The sequence below is a fragment of the Lissotriton helveticus genome, chromosome 5_1 (assembly GCF_964261635.1).
Source record: "Lissotriton helveticus chromosome 5_1, aLisHel1.1, whole genome shotgun sequence".
Classification (NCBI taxonomy): domain Eukaryota; kingdom Metazoa; phylum Chordata; class Amphibia; order Caudata; family Salamandridae; genus Lissotriton; species Lissotriton helveticus.
The window spans coordinates 330,904,478-330,923,830 of record NC_136065.1 but is presented as its reverse complement, the minus strand read 5'-3'; the positions used below and the strand labels follow the sequence as shown (position 1 = coordinate 330,923,830).

Here is a 19,353-nt window from a genome sequence, read left to right as displayed (position 1 = left end):
TTTTCTTTTTTTCTGTAGATGAGATAGTAAATCTCACTTGTTAAGTATGAAGGGGACGAGGACAATGGGACCCGGAGTAATGAAGATTACTGGTAAGTAATAGGACATACTTCTGCACTTGACACCCAGCCTTCTTTACTTACATATTTCATAAAAGTAATAGGAAGCATGTTTTTTTTATTCTGTTGCTATTTTATTGCTTCTCTTGTACAATGCTGATCATATAATAAACTTGTGAATTTTGGAGAAAAAAAAAAGAAAAAAAACCTGGCCTGGCTCAGAGAGTTAGATACGGTAGCCCAGAGCCGTGTGCAGTAGACTGAAAAAGGTCACACTACAGCAGGGCCGAATTTAGGGCAGTATGACCGGTGCGGCCGCTAACCTGTGGAGGGGGCGCTGACCTCAGGGGGAGGTGATGTGTTTATCAATAACTTATGATTGGAGAGATGTGGCACACTTTTGCCTGGTGGTAGTGAGATAATCCGAGGAGGAGTCATGGTGTGTGGGGGCACCAACCATGATTGTCGCACTCGGTGCCATCAGCGCTAAACCCGGCCCTGCACTACAGCAGCCTCAAGACAGACCTGCAAACGTGAAACATACTAAGTTGACATCCCAGGAGCTGCTTTTGTGATCTCAGCCATGACAAATGAAATAATGCTGAAATTAACTGTCTTATGTTTTGCAGGCGTATTTGTCTGTACAAAAACACGCAATGACTCTGCAAACGTCATCATCGCCAGGCAGGTGGCGCCACTTTCCTACATAAGAGTGAACTTTACTGCAATGAGGAGGGGCTCTCGCGCAGGCGATCAAATCCCTGAAATGAAATGAGAATAAAAAGCTTTATCAGCAGAGAAATCTAGGAGGACTTCCTGTCTCGAGAAGGCCAACTTAATTATGGCCTGGAACATGTAATAAGGAAAGAGCACAACAGTGGGACATGACAGGACATGCCCTTGAGCTTAATTTCTGTGACAGTGGGGCCAGAGCTGTATTTCTCAAGTTTAAGGATAGGCCAATTAGCTTGCAACTAAAAGCAAATAACGACAAAGCATTACTTCTTATAAATGAGTCAGATTGGGGCAAATTGTTTTGAATTTTTTTTACGGAGACTTCTATTTGTGACATCTATGAGCATTTCATAATTTTGCTGTATCTTTTGAGAAATCTGATTTGTACCAGATTTGCCACTGTAGTCACTGGGCTCATAAAATCAAAATTATTTCATAAACTAGTTTATGTTTTTCTTATCTTAGCTATTACCATATCGGGTGGAGAAAACACTTATTGTGCATGCGACATTTCATGAATTCAGACTGCGTTTGATAAAGTCAAGAACCCAAAAAATGAAGGTGTATAGAGAATATATCTGCAGTACAACACAAGTAAAGGCACCCTGGGCTCCTGCCCACGACAAATGTGTGCACTATTGCGTAGTGGCTGCTGAGAAGAAAAAGACATTGGGAAAGCCAGATGGTTTAACGTTTGTATGGCTTGAAGATCAGGAGGGTACAACCCATACAAACGTCAAACTAATTTGCTTTATCAATGCATGTTTGTGCATGTAGCAAAACAGGCCAGCCCAATGAAGAGAGGAACCTTGGTTTGTTAAGTATATAAAAGGGAAAAGTAGTTCCTCCTTATCTAGATCGCTGTACACATCACGAGTTCAAACATTTACACATACACCAGTAAAATGTGTTATAGGCACAATGACTTACAAGATAAAACTCCTGTGTCATTTCTAAAATATGACGGCTTAGATATAAAGCTAGCAGATAGCAGCGGTGGCTCTCATATCACAACACACACGAGCATGCTATACAAAGTCTCGCAATGCAACCAAATTAAGTAAAGGGCAAGTGCTCGGATGCAAAGGTGGAAGGCTGCATTGCTTCCTGGTCAGTCCCACTGCCAAGTTAGCTGAAGTGCAGAGATCCAGGGCCCGATGTAGGTCGGTCGGTAACGGCCGAAAATCGGTATTTTCGGCCGTTATCGATCGGTAAATAGGTGATTGGCATGTAGGGGGCTTTATTTTACTGAATCGGTAAAATTACCGATTCGGTAAATACCGAATCGGTAATGCCCATTCATTCCTATGGGCTTCAAAGCCCATAGGAATGCATGGGCATTACCGATTCGGTATTTAACGAATCGGTAAATACCGAAATCATCCGATTCGGTATTCCAGCACATCTGGAATACCTACATGTCGATTTTTAATTACCGAATCGGTAAAATTCGGTAATTTAAAATCGGTAAATCTATTTCACCTACATCTGGCCCCTAATGTTTTAGTTGAAGACCAAGTCGGTTTCTTATTACATCCACTGCCAGTAGGAATCTGCTGACGCAGAAAACAGTTAATTTGTTTGTGTCAGAGCTATCTTGACTTGGGTATATTTTTTGAGATTATGTCCTTCCTGAATAAATTGTACCGTATAGTTTAATTTTGTGACCAGTGGGATTTCCTGGTTGATGTTTCAGGTAGACGGACTGCAGGGCCAGTACAACTGACTCAAAACCCCAAATTTACTTCTGTTTACTGTATTTGTCAGATGCCAATCCAAAAGAAAATGGTGAAAACTATAGTAGAAAATTGTTTGGATAATTTGGTCTTATTTGTATGTATAGTCTTGTTAGGGAAATTATTTGAAAATGTCAGAATATGTAACGAATATAGAGGAATTAATATTGTACCTGTGGTTGAGGAACTTGATACCATAGAAGCCGAGAAATGTGAGAGGAAACTCACAGAAACATCGAGGAAATTGATGCTGATGCTAAAAGAGAAAGCAAAAAGGTAGACCATTGTAAAGAAATTGAAGCAGCTAAAAATATCATTTGAGGCTTAAAACTGGAAGAAGGTACTAAGAAAACAAACACATATGAGATTGTAGATGAAGATCTTAATAAATACTGGGAGGAGATTAAAGGTCAGAAAAGGAACATGTTTCATAGGGATGACAGATGCTACAAAACAGGGAGAGTGTATTCATATGCAAGGAAATTTGTTTACATTCAAGAAACAACCACAAGTGAGTAAAACACAATCCTTAGATGGTATGGTTGTCTCAATCACCTCCAGTGCTTGTTCAGGTGGGTCTGATTTAGAGTCAGCAACTAATGACAAAAAGAGAACCAGTGCATTTTAGACAAGCTCAAATAAATGTGACTTGTGAAAACAGGGCAATTCAGAGAACGAAGACTTAGATGGGCTCTGGTACCAACAAAGACAGAGAGGGGGACACAAACAAGAAGAATAAACAATAACATGTAGGAGTCAAAACAAGATCTCAGGCCAGAGTAATGTGTAACATTTGAAATCAAGACAGATCTCTCTACATTTACCTGGAATCCTAAATTAAATAGAAAATCATGAATTTCTCTAAACCTAGAACCACTACCACTCAGAATTGAGAACTAAAGATCTGGAAGGTGTCCACTTACTTATAAGCTTAGAACTTAAAAGAAAATCCGGATATTGAGGATCTTGCCTGAAATATGGATATTATTTTGACATTGTATTGTCCAAGAGTTCTCTATATAACTAATCATACTTTGTACCTATGTTTCAGAGGGACAATGTTGCTGATATGGTTTTATAAATTGGTATGGGAACAATTTGATCCATTGAAAAATAATATTTTGTTAACAAATATGACTAAAAAGAGAGAATTAATTTAGAAAACGTGCATAACTATACTACTATCATTGTCTGTTAATCAGATGAAGGTGGGACCATTGTGCTTACGAAGCTTACAGCATACAAACAGGAAACTAGAAAGCAACTTACAAAGTATTTAGATTTTGAAGAAGCTATGGTTGCGCAGTACACTGAAGCAAAATAAAAATCAATCCTGTCTATTTAAGGAATTACTTGGGGTGGTGTTTTTGAAAGAGTAAGAATTTAGGCATTTGGATATCACACATCTTGTTACGCCAATCATTTCAGGTATTGGATCCCTCAAAGAGAAGCTATCAGAATATATAGATCATTTTCTCTTTCCTATGGTTACAGCCCTACTCTCTTATTTGAGAGATTTCAAAGATTTGCTTAACAAACTATATAATATCCCATGGGAATAACTCTACTATTTAGTAACATAGATATAAAATGCATATACACTAATATCAAGCATCATGATGGTTTACAGGATATTAGATGCCCATTTTCAAATTAATCAGCAAGCAGTTATGTATAGATAACATGTAGAGGTGATAACGGAACTGTTAAAGTTTGTACTAAGGTACTTTTTTCCTTAGACCAAGACCAGCTGTACCATCAGAATCACTAACAGAAATTGGCTTTGCTTCCTCTTATGCCAACCTTTTTATGGGTTGGTATGAGAGGGAACATGCCTGGAATGAGAACTCACACAGTGGCACGTGATGTTCTAGGCCAAATATATTAATGATATTCTTGTTATTTGGGATGACAATGGTGGTGTCGCTTAAAGTTCATTATCTGTACCTGAATAATATTAATAATAATTCAGTGAGTGTGGCACTCTCCTTGGTATTTAATAAAGGCATAATCTCTTGACTGGATATGAAACTTTTTATTTTGGAAGATAAACTACATAATAGGATCCTTTTTAAACCCAAAGCTGTTAATAGGGTACTTTTCTGTTCATAGAGACATCCATGTGCCAAGAAAAACTATATTCCACATGGGAAACTCTTGTATCACAATTGGAACTGTTCTACTGAGAGTGACAACATGAGATTTGTCACCAGGTCTGTCTTGTTGTTCCAATTATTAACTGATATCCCAGGAATTACTTTTACAAGATCTAAAACTATCAAGAATCTTCTCAGTCCAAGTGATACCATTAGGTATACACAGAAAACTTCTGACAACAGGTTACTTGAGAAACGTATGGATTGTTTCAGATGTAATGGTTGCCTTTGCTATGAATATGCTAGCTATAAGGCCATTTTCTTCTATAACTTTGATCAAAGCACAAGCATTCAGATCAAGAGTTTTATTAATTGTAATAACTCTTACTGTGTGAATCGTATTACATGCCTATGTGGCAAACAGTGTGTAGGATTAACAGAAAGACAACTTAAAAGAGATGGAAAAAAACATGAATCCCATCAAGAATTGGGACTTGGAGCTAATTAATGCTTTATCCACATGTGAAGCTTATTTATTGGCAAAAAACATAGGTGTTGAGGTCGAAAAACAGCTCTGAGCTTCAGTCTTGTCACAGTAGAAAGAGTACTTTTAGTCAGCGGATCACCGCCCATTTGTCGTTCGCCTGCACTGTGGTTCTTGAAGACTGCCAGAGACTGCCAGAGACCTCTCACGGCCCCCGCTTCGCGGGAGCCGTTCGTGCAGAGGTTTTGAGGGAGAAGGAGGTCATCTGACCGGACCCCTTTGTGCCGCGGGACTGCGAGGACCAGCATTCCGTGCGGCGTGGACAAGCCGCAGCTGGTTCTCTTCCCGCCCTGACCTCACCTGGTTTAAAAGCTGCCTAAGTCCACTGCCGGTTGTTGCTTTTAGTCAGCGGATCACCGCCCATTTGTCGTTCGCCTGCACTGTGGTTCTTGAAGACTGCCAGAGACTGCCAGAGACCTCTCACGGCCCCTGCTTCGCGGGTGACGTTCGTGCAGAGGTTTTGAGGGAGAAGGAGGTCATCTGACCAGAGCCCTTTGTGCCGCGGGACTGCGAGGACCAGCATTCCGTGCGGCGTGGACAAGCCGCAGCTGGTCCTCTTCCCGCCCTGACCTCACCTGGTTTAAAAGCTGCCTAAGTCCACTGCCGGTTGTTGCTTTTAGTCAGCGGATCACCGCCCATTTGTCGTTCGCCTGCACTGTGGTTCTTGTAAACTGCCAGAGACTGCCAGAGACCTCTCACGGCCCCCACTTCGCGGGTGCCGTTCGTGCAGGGGTTTTGAGGGAGAAGGAGGTCATCTGACCGGAGCCCTTTGTGCCGCGGGACTGCGAGGACCAGCATTCCGTGCGGCGTGCACAAGCCGCAGCTGGTCCTCTTCCCGCCCTGACCTCACCTGGTTTAAAAGCTGCCTAAGTCCACTGCCGGTTGTTGCTTTTAGTCAGCGGATCACCGCCCATTTGTCGTTCGCCTGCACTGTGGTTCTTGAAGACTGCCAGAGACTGCCAGAGACCTCTCACGGCCCCCGCTTCGCGGGTGCCATTCGTGCAGAGGTTTTGAGGGAGAAGGAGGTCATCTGACCGGAGCACTTTGTGCCACGGGACTGCGAGGACCAGCATTCCGTGCGGCGTGGACAAGCCGCAGCTGGTCCTTCCCGCCCTGACCTCACTATTTAATCTTCCACAGACTCGCGCACGCGGGACGCGCGCGGGTCGTAGCACTGGGCGAAGCCCGGGCCAAGGGCGGGCCCGTTCTAGCCCGTTACTGACCGGGCAAGACCGGACCGGGCCACCCCTCTTGGCTGTCTGGTTGTGCTAGTTGCCTCAGTAATAGTTTTCTCCGCACACTATAGCCCTGGGATATTGCCCAACGATGTCTTTGCGTGAAAGTCGGAGCAGGGCTGTTAAAACTGTGAAAAAGGCTACAGGGACTCTGGATGATTTCATCACAAGGACCAATACGAACATTGACATTGAGATCACTAAACTACAGCATAGAGTATCCTTGGAGTTGGAGGCAGCTAGAAGACTGTCCTCAGACCTTGCACTGGGTAAAAAAATCTTCCTTAGGTAGCATAGCCCTAGCTAAAACTCAACTGGCCCCACACCCATTATTATATCGGCCGATATGCACTCTGCTCCTGAGGAAACAGCCATTTCTGCTGTTGTCATATTAGACTCACCTCATCACACAGCTAACAGCAATTTATTTCAAAACCCTACTAAAGTGGATATGCTGCTGGAGGATGTTAAAGGGGAGAAAGCCATAGGGAAAGAAGAGACCAAGAGCAAACAGGGTGAAAACAAGGTAGAGCCAAAACAAAAGAGAAAACGTAAAGCCATGTCAGTGTACGCTAGGAAAAAGGCTAAAATGGCTAAAAGCCAGTGTCTTATAGGGGGGGCTATGAATCTAGGGAGCGTCAGTAGCTCGCAACATCGGACGCTCTCAACTACGCAAATGTCTAATACTAGTGACAAAATGGAAGCGTTGAATTCGGATACAATAGACGGGCCCCCTGTTACCGGGGATGAGAAGATCATCACACCTGTGGTAGAGTTAGAGGGGGGGTAAAGAAGAGTTTTTGAAAATTGTGTGGGAGACATTAAAGAAACTTCTTAGGCCGCTGGAAGTTAGGTTAACTTGTATTGAAAATCAGCTCCTTGAGGTGGAGAAAAGTATCATCACCCTGTCCAGTTTAAGTTTAAGTGGCAGTGAGCTACAAAGCTCTGATGTAGTTGCTAGCTCTTCATTGGCTCCTATTGCGACCCCCTTGGCACCACAGAAAGTAAAACCCTCTAACAAACAACATTTGAAAAAGGACGTACCAAATGTAGATAATCAGATTGTGAGTGTCGTCGATACTCCTACTGCGACCCCCTTGGCACCACTTAAAGGAAAACCCGCTAATAAACCACTCTTGAAGAATACTGTACCAAATGTGAATACTCAAATAGTGAGTGTTGTCGATGCTCATCCTCCCGTGCACACTGCTTCTGCATTAAATGAGTCCTCGGTCCAGAGAACCTCTGTAAATAAAGCTTATAAACACAACTACCAGGCACCCCATGTTAGAGATAATCCAAGGGGAGGATTTATAGATCTTCCGCCTGATGCAAGGCCTTTTGTAGTTGTACTTACCGGGGTCCCTGAACTAGGTAATCAACATGAGGAAAAAATTTTGGCCTTGAAAAACAAGGTGATATATTGGCTGAACGAAAACAAGCCTGTTCCTAATCATATGAAAAGCAGAATTCTTATGGTACGAAGGGTGCCTTGGATTGGCCCTATAAACAAATCAATTCCGGGTGACTGTATTGTTGTTTCATTCGAGGAACCCCATACTGCTCAATATATATGTACACGGAACACTTATGCAGGTACATCATCTATTGAAGTTAGACCCCTAACCTTCTTTTATCCCCCACTGAGGCGTACCAACTATGGGGGTAATTGGGCTATGATCAATCAATATTCTAGGCGTGGTACCGAATTTGGTAGGCAGGGTAATCACAATGTGGGGAATGGAGTCCCTACCTACAATAGGATTAGCTGCTTAGACGGAGTTGATTGACTCGTGCCTTTGCTAAGCTGCACCACTAATTCCTATGGCACACATCACCCACCCTGTGATGAGAACACTTCCACCAAATATGACAACAGCGAGGTAATATGGGCAAAGGGTGAGGGGGGTAATGACCGTTGTAATAATGGGGATGCCCTAGCTAAGGAGTGCCTTCTAGAAGCCACCCTTATGAACCCAGAAAATGAAGAGGGTTGTTTGGGTGATAGAGCCGACAACGGTGTAGTGGGTCTGGCTCCTCGAATGGAACCGCACACTGTAGATGGTACGTCGCAGGACAGTGTGATATCACCAGTGGCACCAATATCGGTCACTGTAAAGCCAACTTGTCCTGGTAGCGGGACAAATCCACCACTGCTCTTGATCTCCTGGAATATTGCGGGGGTAAATAAAAATCTGAGGGACCCAGAGTGGGCAGATTATATTGATTCTAGCGACTTTTGTCTATTGCAGGAAACATGGGCAATAGACACACCTCACAGGATAGGGTTTAAAACATTTGGCATTGGGGCAGTTCAGTCCAATAGGGGTAGGCCTTCGGGGGGACTCATTACATGGGTCAAAATCACACTGAAGATCAAGGCTGAAGTAATAGAAGCAGGCTCATCGAACATTTTGGCCCTAAAATTTACAAATATGAACGGGGTAGAATGCTATATAATTAATGTTTATAATAGACCCTTAGCACACTCTATAGAATCTCCCACTCTTGAAATCCTGAATAGCTTTCTGAAAAGGGTGCTTGGTGATGCCGCAGTGATCTTGGGTGGTGACATAAACTGTAATTTTGAACCCGTTCTAGGGCTTGCAGACGTTTTTGAGGATGAAGATCAAGCTAATAACATTCCTCAGCTTGAGACCACAAACTTCGTCAAATGTTCGGCTTTGGCTGTGCAATTGGTGAGGTTAACGGCAGACCACGGTCTTAGGGCGTGTAATGGTCGCCGTCCCTCGGACCTTTTAAAACAACCCACCTTTGTGAGGTCCGATATTAAAAGCAACTTGGATTTTATGTTTGTCTCACTGAGCATCTGGCACCATATGGTTGACCTCGTGGTGGCAAATAGGGCTGAGAGTGATCACTATCCATTGGAACTGTCCATTGATGTAATTATGTTTACCAAACCCTCTCTATTATCTGCCCCCGAGGTTACTAATTTCATTCCGTGTGATGTGGTACATGTCAGTAATAACAGACGTGCATTGAAATGGTCGCATGTTCTCGCACATGGTAATGCTCTCGCAACTGTATATTCACTATTTGAAACAACTTTTGGGTCCATAGCTGGATACTCTTCTTCACCTAATTACTATGATCAATTCATTGCATTACACAAGACATTTTTTCAGGAGTTAAAAACATGTTTGACAAAAATGCCAAAAAAAAAGCAGCAAAACGTAAGGATCGGGTGTCATGGTAAATTATGGTATGACCAGTCATGTAGGTCGGCCAAGAGGGAGCTTTCGTTTGCAATTAAAAACAAAACGAAAGACGATGTCAAAGCTGCCAGGGAGACATATAAGCATATCCAAAGGATCTCAAAAAAGAAATGGGAGGAGTCAAACTGGGCGGACATGCTGGCTGCCGCCAAATCCAAGGACAATGTCGGGTTTTGGAGGCTGGTCGCTAATGGGTGCCATGCAGGTAGAGCTGTGAAGGACGTCTTTTTAGACAAACTGACTTGGGTGACGCACTTCACAGCCCTTTACAAACAATACGATAGTGGTTTTGATGAGACGCCATGGTCGCCACCCCCGATTGAGTGTCTTGATTTCTCAATTGGTGAAACCAAAAGGGCAATTGCTGAACTGAAAAGTAGCAAAGCTCCTGGTCCTGATAAGATACCCGGTGACCTGTACAAGCATGAGATTGAAGTTTGGGCTCCATATATAAATCACTTGTTTAATGCTCTATCTAGTAATTGTCAGTTTCCAGATAGTTGGCGTGCTGCAGAGGTTGTTCTAATATTTAAAAAGGGTAGCAGGTTTGTTCCATCAAACTACAGACCGATTAGTTTGATGGACATCTTGCAAAAACTCTACGCCAAGCACTTACTATTTCGGATAAATGACTGGCTAGAGGAAAAAGGAATATTCACCAAACTTCAAGCCGGGTTCAGGGGTAAGGTCAGCACCATAGACCAGGTTTTTAGATTTTGTTGTATATATTGGAAATATGTACTCATCAGGAAGGGGCACTTGTATGTCGCCTTCGTAGACTTGAGAGCGGCATTTGACCTTGTTCCACGTAACTTGCTCTGGAGGTCCCTTAGTGAGGCTGGATTGCCAGGGTGTCTCCTGGCTCAAATAGTCGAGCTGCACGCTAGGAATCATGCCAACATCAGGTGGGGTCCTAATGGGGAATTGATGCGCAACATCCCTATAGAGCGTGGCGTCCGCCAAGGATGCGTTTTGGCCCCTACCCTATTTTCATTATTTGTCAATGATATTCCTGATCATTTGAACGGTTGTACAAACGACTCACCACAACTTAATGGGGAAAGGGTGCCTGCGTTACTTTTCGCGGATGATACCATCTTGATATCCCAAACTAAGAAAGGTCTCCAGGCACCCTTGAACTCCTTTAGTATGTACTGTGTGAAGAAAGGATTGGAGATAAATGTTAATAAAACTAAGTGTATGGCATTGAATCCCTGTAGGCCGGATAGGGGGACCCTAAGTCTGGACGGCCAAGTGCTAGAAACAGTTGATAACTTTTCCTATTTGGGGGTGTTGCTAGACTCAAACCTTACATGGAAGGCCCAAATCGAGAAAAGTAAGGTGTCTTATGCCCAAAATGTTAGGCCATTTATTAGCAAACTCAATGCCAGTACCAGCAAATGTGTGACTCCTGTGCTTGAGCTTTTTAAATTTAAAATTCAATCTGCCGCCCTCTATGGGGCTGAGATATGGGGGCCTTGGGCAAGGGATAGCTTCCATGGTCTGGATAACAAATTTATGAGATCCATTGTAAGGGTTCCTACTAGTACACCTCTGACACCTCTTCAATTGGATTTGAACCTCAAAAGAACTGACAATCATACAATCATTAGACCATTAATGTTCTGGATAAGAATATGGTCTACTCCAGAACTGATTGATTACAGGAAAGGTCTTCAGGAAATATTGGGTTTAGATTCTCTTAATTCTATCTTCTGGCTCAAACACATTAAAAAATGGTTCTCAATCTTGGGCCTGCCACAGTTATGGGAGCGTTCGGAAAGGCAACCGCACTATGCGAAATCTATGGTGAAACGAGCCTTCTGGTCCTTCATAACTAATCAGTTAGTAAATGAAACTAGAACTGGATCTCTAACTTATAATTTTCTTGGCTTCAAAGATGAACCCTTTTTTGAGGTATTTCTAGATGAGATAGAGCCTCCCCTTGCGAAGTCCTTATTTTTGAAGTTCAGGTACGGGAATCTCATGATAAACTCTAACCTGGAACGTTGGTCCAAGAGAAAATCGGAAGGGCCCAACGTTACACAGGGGAATTGTATTATGTGCTCAGGTTTTCACAAGGAGGATGAGGTCCACATCCTGTTCTTTTGTCAAGCATATACTAAAGCAAGAAAAAGGTGGATCAAACCCTTGTGCAACCTTCTAGGAATAAGATCTTGTATCATGGCATATAGAATTATTAAAACAAACACTTCCCAATCTATTGTATTCAGCATTAGTAGATTCCTTTATTCTGTGTATATTGCTCGCAGGAAGATTGGTCAATTACTTTGAGCCGTTAAACTTTTGTTGGTTTATAACGTTATAGTTGCTTTTATATGATGATGGTGTATGATTCTCCCTCCAATTATGGTATATGTCCAGACCTTAGATGTTAACTGCCATGAAGCTCTGTGTTTCTAATGTATTTATGTACGTATTTCTTATTGAGGACGATTATCATGACTTCTGTAACTAATGGATACGTTTTTAACTGTTTTTAGACTTGTATGTGTAAAACGACATGGCTCTGTGTTTTTATGTATGTATCTTCTATGGCTAAAGCAGCCGAAATAAAGATTTCTGAAAGAAAGAAAGAGTACTGGTTTGCTTTGTTTGTGACCTGAATCGAATGATGCCTTACCTCTCCAGAGCAATGAGTACCGTGGAACACGAAAAAAGAATTTCAGAGACTATAAAGTGTGGCTGGGTTCACGAGCCCTTCTTGGTTTGAACTGCTCAGTCCATTGAACACCAGGCAGTAGCCTGGACACCATCTTCCAAGGGGTTCAGTGGCATTGTACATCTTTTACAGGAGTTACTATGACCATGGGATGCAATGTTAAACAGACTGATGAGGACTTCCAGAACATTTGGTAGTCTCTGAACGATAAGTTACTCATGCTTGGAAACTGAGGTCAAATGTATCCCAGTGGTGTAGAAACTGTGTGTGGGAGAGGTGAGTACTTTGGCTTCACAATAAATACAAATACATTAATGGCATAATAGATGAGTCCTTGTTTACTCCAACAACAAAATACTGTATATTGAGCTTACTTCATAGGTGACATTTCTTGCAAAAGATGTGGGATCCTGCTTGCCTTACTGTTCCTAAGACTGATCCTCATTCCTGCATGTCTTGAACTTTACAAAAATGGATCTTGATTCTGGTCCCTCTAATTTCACCCCTAGGCCTCTGCGGCTCCACGAAAATGGCCTAAACTCACTTATTAGCCGCCATTCAGGACAGTTTTGGTGCAAGGATTATCAGAGCACCATGCAAAATCGACGTTTTACCATTGGAGTCCCCACCAATAGCCTCAATGCCATTATTTTTTAAAGATCTTTTTATTGGCATTTAATCAAAACTTAACATTTGCATTACATTCCTAAATAAAAGTAAATGACAACAAATCACAAATATCATACAATGACCCATGCACCCTAGCTAGAGGCCATATAGTCTATCTACACACATCATTCCAGTTTTCACATCATGATCTTATAGGAAACCACTTTTTATGTTAAACAGTTCCAGTCAGCTCTATATTATGATCCCTGGGCATCAGTATTTCTTTTTTTTACATGATCCAACCATACACATCAAATCCTGGTGCATGCTTTCAATGGCAGCCTCTTACTTTATAGACCAACTAGCAGCCCGTCCCGACGTTGTCCGGGTATGAATTGCTGCCGGCCAGTAGTATATTGTTTTGTAGGATTTCGTTTTGATAGCATTTCTTATCTGTGACAGGCCTGTGAAACGCTCCGATTCACAGTACACTGCTGATGCACTTAAGAGTGCGCGTTCAGTAGTGTGTGAACTCGAGTTTCCCTACTTTATTTTTCCTTGCAATATTATATAGCGCGACTCGACAACATGGCATGAGCACAATTTACATTACAGAAGAACACATTCATTTGTGGTAGGCACGGGGAGACAAAGCGATTTGCCTGGAATCACAGGATGTTGAGCTGATGCCGAGATTCGAACGTTGCTCCCCAGCTCTAAAGTTCGCAATTCTAGAACTTGTGGCAGGAGGTGTGTCTAAAAGTGTATGTCGGTGCTGACCATCAATGAGAGAGACCTGTGCATTTTTCAGCTCTGTGGCGAAAAAATATGAGTATGTTGCTGGAGATGTGGGCCGCCATGCCACCAATGTACTTACCGGGGGAGGGTAAACACCCATTATTCCGCAACTTTCTTTCCGCATACCATCACTCCACATACTTTCATTACGAAAGAACCATGACTCCGCAATGCCATTGTAACGCATGGCATTACATTTTATATGCTTTTACCATGCATACATTTATAACGAAATTCGTTGTAAATGCATGAATGGTAAAAGCATGTTTTTTTTAATGTTTGGATAAGGTAAGTATGGGTATAGGGGTATATGTTTTGGGGTACTGAGGTATATGTTTTGGGGTGTTTGGGTATTTTAAGGGTTAAGATATAGTTTTGGGTTATGGGGTACAGGGGTAGTTTTAGGGTTTGGGGATAGGTATGGGTTTTGGAGTACAGGGGTATTTTTAGGGTTCAGGGCTAGGTTTGGGTTTTGGGGTATAGGGGTATTTTTAGGGTTCAGGGGTAGGTTTGGGTTTTGGGGTACAGGGGTATTTTAAGGGTTCAGGGCTAGGTTTGGGTTTTGGGGTTCATGGGTATTTTTAGGGTTCAGGGCTAGGTTTGGGTTTTGGGGTACAGGGGTATTTTAGGGTTCAAGGGTAGGTTTGGTTTTTGGGGTACAGGGTTATTTTTATGGTTCAGGGCTAGGTTTGGGTTTTGGGGTACAGGGGTATTTTTAGACCAATTAGCAGCCCGTCCCGACGTTGTCCGGGTATGAATTGCTGCCGGCCAGTAGTATATTGTTTTGTAGGATTTCGTTTTGATAGCATTTCTTATCTGTGACAGGCCTGTGAAACGCTCCGATTCACAGTGCACTGCTGATGCACTTAAGAGTGCGCGTTCAGTAGTGTGTGAACTCCAGTTTCCCTACTTAATTTTTCCTTGCAATATTATATAGCGCGAATTCGACAACATGGCATGAGCACAATTTACATTACAGAAGAACACATTCATTTGTGGTAGGCACGGGGAGACAAAGCGATTTGCCTGGAATCACAGGATGTTCAGCTGATGCCGAGATTCGAACGTAGCTCCCCAGCTCTAAAGTTCGCAATTCTAGAACTTGTGGCAGGAGGTGTGTCTAAAAGTGTATGTCGGTGCTGGCCATCAATGAGAGAGACCTGTGCATTTTTCAAATCTGTGGCGAAAAAATATGAGTATGTTGCTGGAGATGTGGGCCGCCGTGCCACCAATGTACTTACCGGGGGAGGATAAACACCCATTATTCCGCAACTTTCTTTCCGCATACCATCACTCCACATACTTTCATTACGAAAGTACCATGACTCCGCAATGCCATTATAACGCATGGCATTACATTTTATATGCTTTTACCACGCATACATTTATAACGAAATTCGTTGTAAATGCATGAATGGTAAAAGCATGTTTTTTTTTATGTTTGGATAAGGTAAGTATGGGTATAGGGGTATATGTTTTGGGGTACTGAGGTATATGTTTTGGGGTGTTTGGGTATTTTAAGGGTTAAGATATAGTTTTGGGTTATGGGGTGCAGGGGTAGTTTTAGGGTTTAGGGATAGGTATGGGTTTTGGAGTACAGGGGTATTTTTAGGGTTCAGTGCTAGGTTTGGGTTTGGGGGTATAGGGGTATTTTTAGGGTTCAGGGGTAGGTTTGGGTTTTGGGGTACAGGGGTATTTTAAAGGTTCAGGGCTAGGTTTGGGTTTTGGGATTCGGGGTATTTTTAGGGTTCAGGGCTAGGTTTGGGTTTTGGGGTACAGGGGTATTTTAGGGTTCAGGGGTAGGTTTGGTTTTTGGGGTACAGGGTTATTTTTATGGTTCAGGGCTAGGTTTGGGTTTTGGGGTACAGGGGTATTTTTAGGGTTCAGGGGTAGGTTTGGGTTTTGGGGTACAGGGGTATTTTAAGGGTTCAGGGCTAGGTTTGGGTTTTGGGGTACAGGGGTATTTTAGGGTTCAGGGGTAGGTTTGGGTTTTGTGGTACAGGTGTATTTTTAGGGTTCAGGGGTAGGTTTGGGTTTTGGGGTAAAGGGGTATTTTTAGGGTTCAGGTGTAGGTTTGGGTTTTGAGGTACAGGGGTATTTATAGGGTTCAGGGCTAGGTTTGGGTTTTGGGGTACAGGGGTATTTTTAGGGTTTAGGGATAGGTTTGGGTTTTGGGGTACAGGGTATATTTATAAGGTTAAGATGGGTTAGTGTTTAAGGGTGTTGGGGTATTTTAAGGAGTAAGGGTGGGTTATGATTATGGGGTGCAGGGGTATTTAAAGGGAGCAGGGTGGATACCCGGAGCTGGAATGTACAGAACCTGGGAAGAAAAAACAATGAAATATTGGGCACAACACTCGCTTTTTTTCCGTAATCCCGCGCCCCGCACACACCCACGCCCCCAGCACAGGCCCCCAACACACAATATGAGACATGGTATGAAGGGCGGAACATACCACACGCCCCCAGCGTTTGTCACGCCCACAGCACAACGCAGACACGCCCACAAGGTACTACTTTGCTGGCACTGTTCTTTTACCTTTTAAATGTATATGGTGGGCGTCTGCATAGCCCATGTCCTTCTGCTGCAACTGCCCTTTCCAACGCTGTATTGGGTGTTGTGATTGGTGCTGTGGTTCCTGAGATTACCCGCCTCAAAGGTTTGGGCTCTCTCTTTATTATATTAGTATAGATTCCTTGGCAGGGGCTCAATAGTCCATAACTCATAACCATCCAGCTATTTGGGGGGCTTTATTCGGACCACCATTGATGGGCAATGACCCTCTTGACTGCCATGAGACCCACTCTGACCAGCTTACTGCACCCCTGTGTCCTTCCCAGTCTTGCAATATGTTAAGGATGGACACATTTGGATTTCTTTCTATTGGAATTAAGCCTGGGCAGAGTTCGCTGAGTTTTACTCCGCAGAACCCCACGAAGTGCCAGAAAAACTCTGCTCCACTCCGTGGAGTTCTGCCAGCGGCAGAGGCTTTAAAGTCACGTTGCTCGCACTGATTTCTAGTGCCAGGAGTTTGTCCCACACTGTAAAATCAGCGCAAACTACACTATATGTCACCCCAGAGGGAGCTGCTACTTTCTGCCGCTCGAGTAGACATTCTACTCGAGCGGCAGCTTCCTCAACGGGAATGGCAGATTTCTCAACGCGTGCGGTTGCGACCTGCCGTGATCGCCCATGATGAGAAATCTCGACCAGGAGGAGCTCTAGCGCATTATTTTTGCTGGCAAGCACTCGCCAACTTACCGTTGGTGAGCTGCTTGAGAAAAAACTCCCCTGTGTGTCACTTTGCAGACTTTTTCGGAACTCCACACGGATCATGGATTGGGCAAAACTCTGCGAACTCCGCCAGCGGAGCGGAATTCTTCGCTCACCCCTAATTGGAATACCAATCCCAGCCTCATGTATTGTGAATACAGCTCCACTGCCATATCTAAGAAAATTGCTGCAACCTGATGCCATCTTGTCACCTATAATGGGTGTCTAATCATGAAACTGCCCGCAATGAGGTTTAGACAGCACGGGCCCTTTAAGCCTTTTGTGAGAAGCAGGTGACCACATTTCCCCACCAATAGTAAAGCGGTACGCTCCACTGCCCTGTGGAGAACCCACTGGTATTATTTTAGTTGTTTAATGAGAGTGGGGATAGACCGGAAGTACCCTCGGCTTCCAGACTGGGCAGGACTCACACAAAATATGAACACACTCCAGAAGTCTGATTTATCGGCCTGGCACGCGCTGCTGCAATAGCCCGGCGAGATACTCGGTGGACAATAAATCAGCGGCAGTCTTATCAGTAACCGGCTGACACGTTCGTGTACTGTACACTGAAAGGTACTGTAATTAAGGGCATACATCTTGTCCTCGAGTACTGCTCTGGGCCTCGGGGGCTGCACGCTGCAGCCTGCTCGCAGGAATATGTTCTCGCCGGAATGGAAACCAAAACCAGCCTTGGCAAAAATGTTCAAACCAGCCCCGCCCTGCAGAAGGCTGCAAACAGGAGGGCCGAGAGTTGGGTCAATGCAGCCCACCCCGCTCAAGGCAGCCCCTGACCTCAGCCCATCGGGAGAAGCTAGTGCTAGATCGGACATCCGGGCCTGAGCCGGATTTTAAAGCGCCGGGGAAGTTTGCACAAAATGCCTCTCTCGTCGACCAGATGTATATCTTCTGATCTATTATGTGACGGAAATACAATGAACTGATTGTTCAGCAGTGATGCATATGTACTGTACATACACGCATGTTTGCAGATATTTTGAATATAGGACCAATGCAAATATGCTGTGAAACTATTTGGTACATGCAATTTTCTGCGCATGGGACAGAGATGGGAGAGAGATGCTAACAGTGTACAAGGTGATGATGCAAACACCGCAGACAGTGCTATGAATATGTTAACAACGCATTGTAGGTGGGAATGCCTTCCAAAAATGAATATGCCCATGTGTAATGTAACTGGTGCTCACGTAAAAGCGTTCCCGACCCCTCGGGTCGAGTTCGCGTTATATAAAACTGCAAAAATAAAATGTTAAAAACGGTGTGCATATGCAGTGTCTATGCAAATACATCCCTCATGCATGCATTTATGCAAATATTATGCATATGCAGGCCGTATCCATCTATGCTTTGAATGAATTCATTGATGCAACTACTTACCGTAGCACACAGGCGCTTTGCAACTTTTCTGCACATGGGGCAATGATGGTAACACAACACATTAGCAGGTAATTATACACATCCTGTGAGAGGGGCGTGGCTAAGGCGCCGATGTAGGTGGAAGCGGGACTCCGGGACTCCGGAGCTCCTCCGCGCCCGCCTCGCACCACAGCATATCCTGTACCCCGGCTCGACCCCCGGTCCCCTAAACACACTTGGGAGGGTCTCGGGAGCACAAGGGGTGACTCTGGCGATCCGGGAGTCCCGGCAGCTACCTGCGGCGAACATTTCTCGGGAGGCGAGGTGACCAGAGCAAGGGGCGGCTAAAATGGCGGCCGCTGTCTCTGCCTGATGCGCCTGGCGGCCGTGAACTGACAGCAGAGGGGAGCCCAGTGACGCTACGAAAATCCCCCACTCGGCAGCGGAGGTCCCTCGGGACTGTAGGAGGTGAGAGACATCGCCTGGCATCGTGGCACGGGAGAGTCCAGAGAGCGAGGGGCTGACAGACCTCCTGACCCCAAGATGGCGCCGCATGCGTGATAGAGGCTGCCCTAGCTGCCGGCGGCGGAGACCCTGAGGCCTCGTGGTGTGCTGAACTCACCCTGCCGCTGCGGGGATATCCCTGGTGCCCCTCCCGCCCTGGGAAGCTGGGCGCCTGCATGGACAACAGAATAGCGGTGAGCAGGCTTCGGCGGTGGGGCGCGCGGAAGCGGAGGGGCCTGGCACCCACCTCAGAGGGACACCCGGGCTGCTGGCGAAGAGGGACTGCTTCCTGGCCAGGAGCACTCGCGCACCAGAAGCTACTCTAGGCCTGGCACTCGGAGGCGCGTAAACAATCTGTGACACCCCAGAGAGGGAGGACTCGCCAGGCGACTGGAGCGGGGGCCCCGATGCCCCGCCGCCCTGGCGGAGTGAGATCTGCTCCCTGAGTCGGTCAATGGACTGGA

General features: G+C 44.6%; 1 protein-coding gene across 1 annotated transcript in view; it reads right to left on the bottom strand.

Moving 5' to 3' along the window:
* Positions 1 to 250: 250 nt before the first annotated feature.
* LOC144752466 (uncharacterized) overlaps positions 251 to 19,353 on the bottom strand; it is a 284,221-nt gene continuing 265,118 nt past the window's right edge. Inside the window, exons 4-6 of the mRNA XM_078640389.1 lie at positions 3,086 to 3,126; positions 2,704 to 2,786; positions 251 to 820 (exon numbers count right to left, since the gene is read on the bottom strand). Of these exons, the coding sequence (XP_078496515.1) occupies positions 813 to 820; positions 2,704 to 2,786; positions 3,086 to 3,126 (132 nt within the window). The 3' untranslated portion in view covers positions 251 to 812. The remainder of the gene's footprint in view (positions 821 to 2,703; positions 2,787 to 3,085; positions 3,127 to 19,353) is intronic.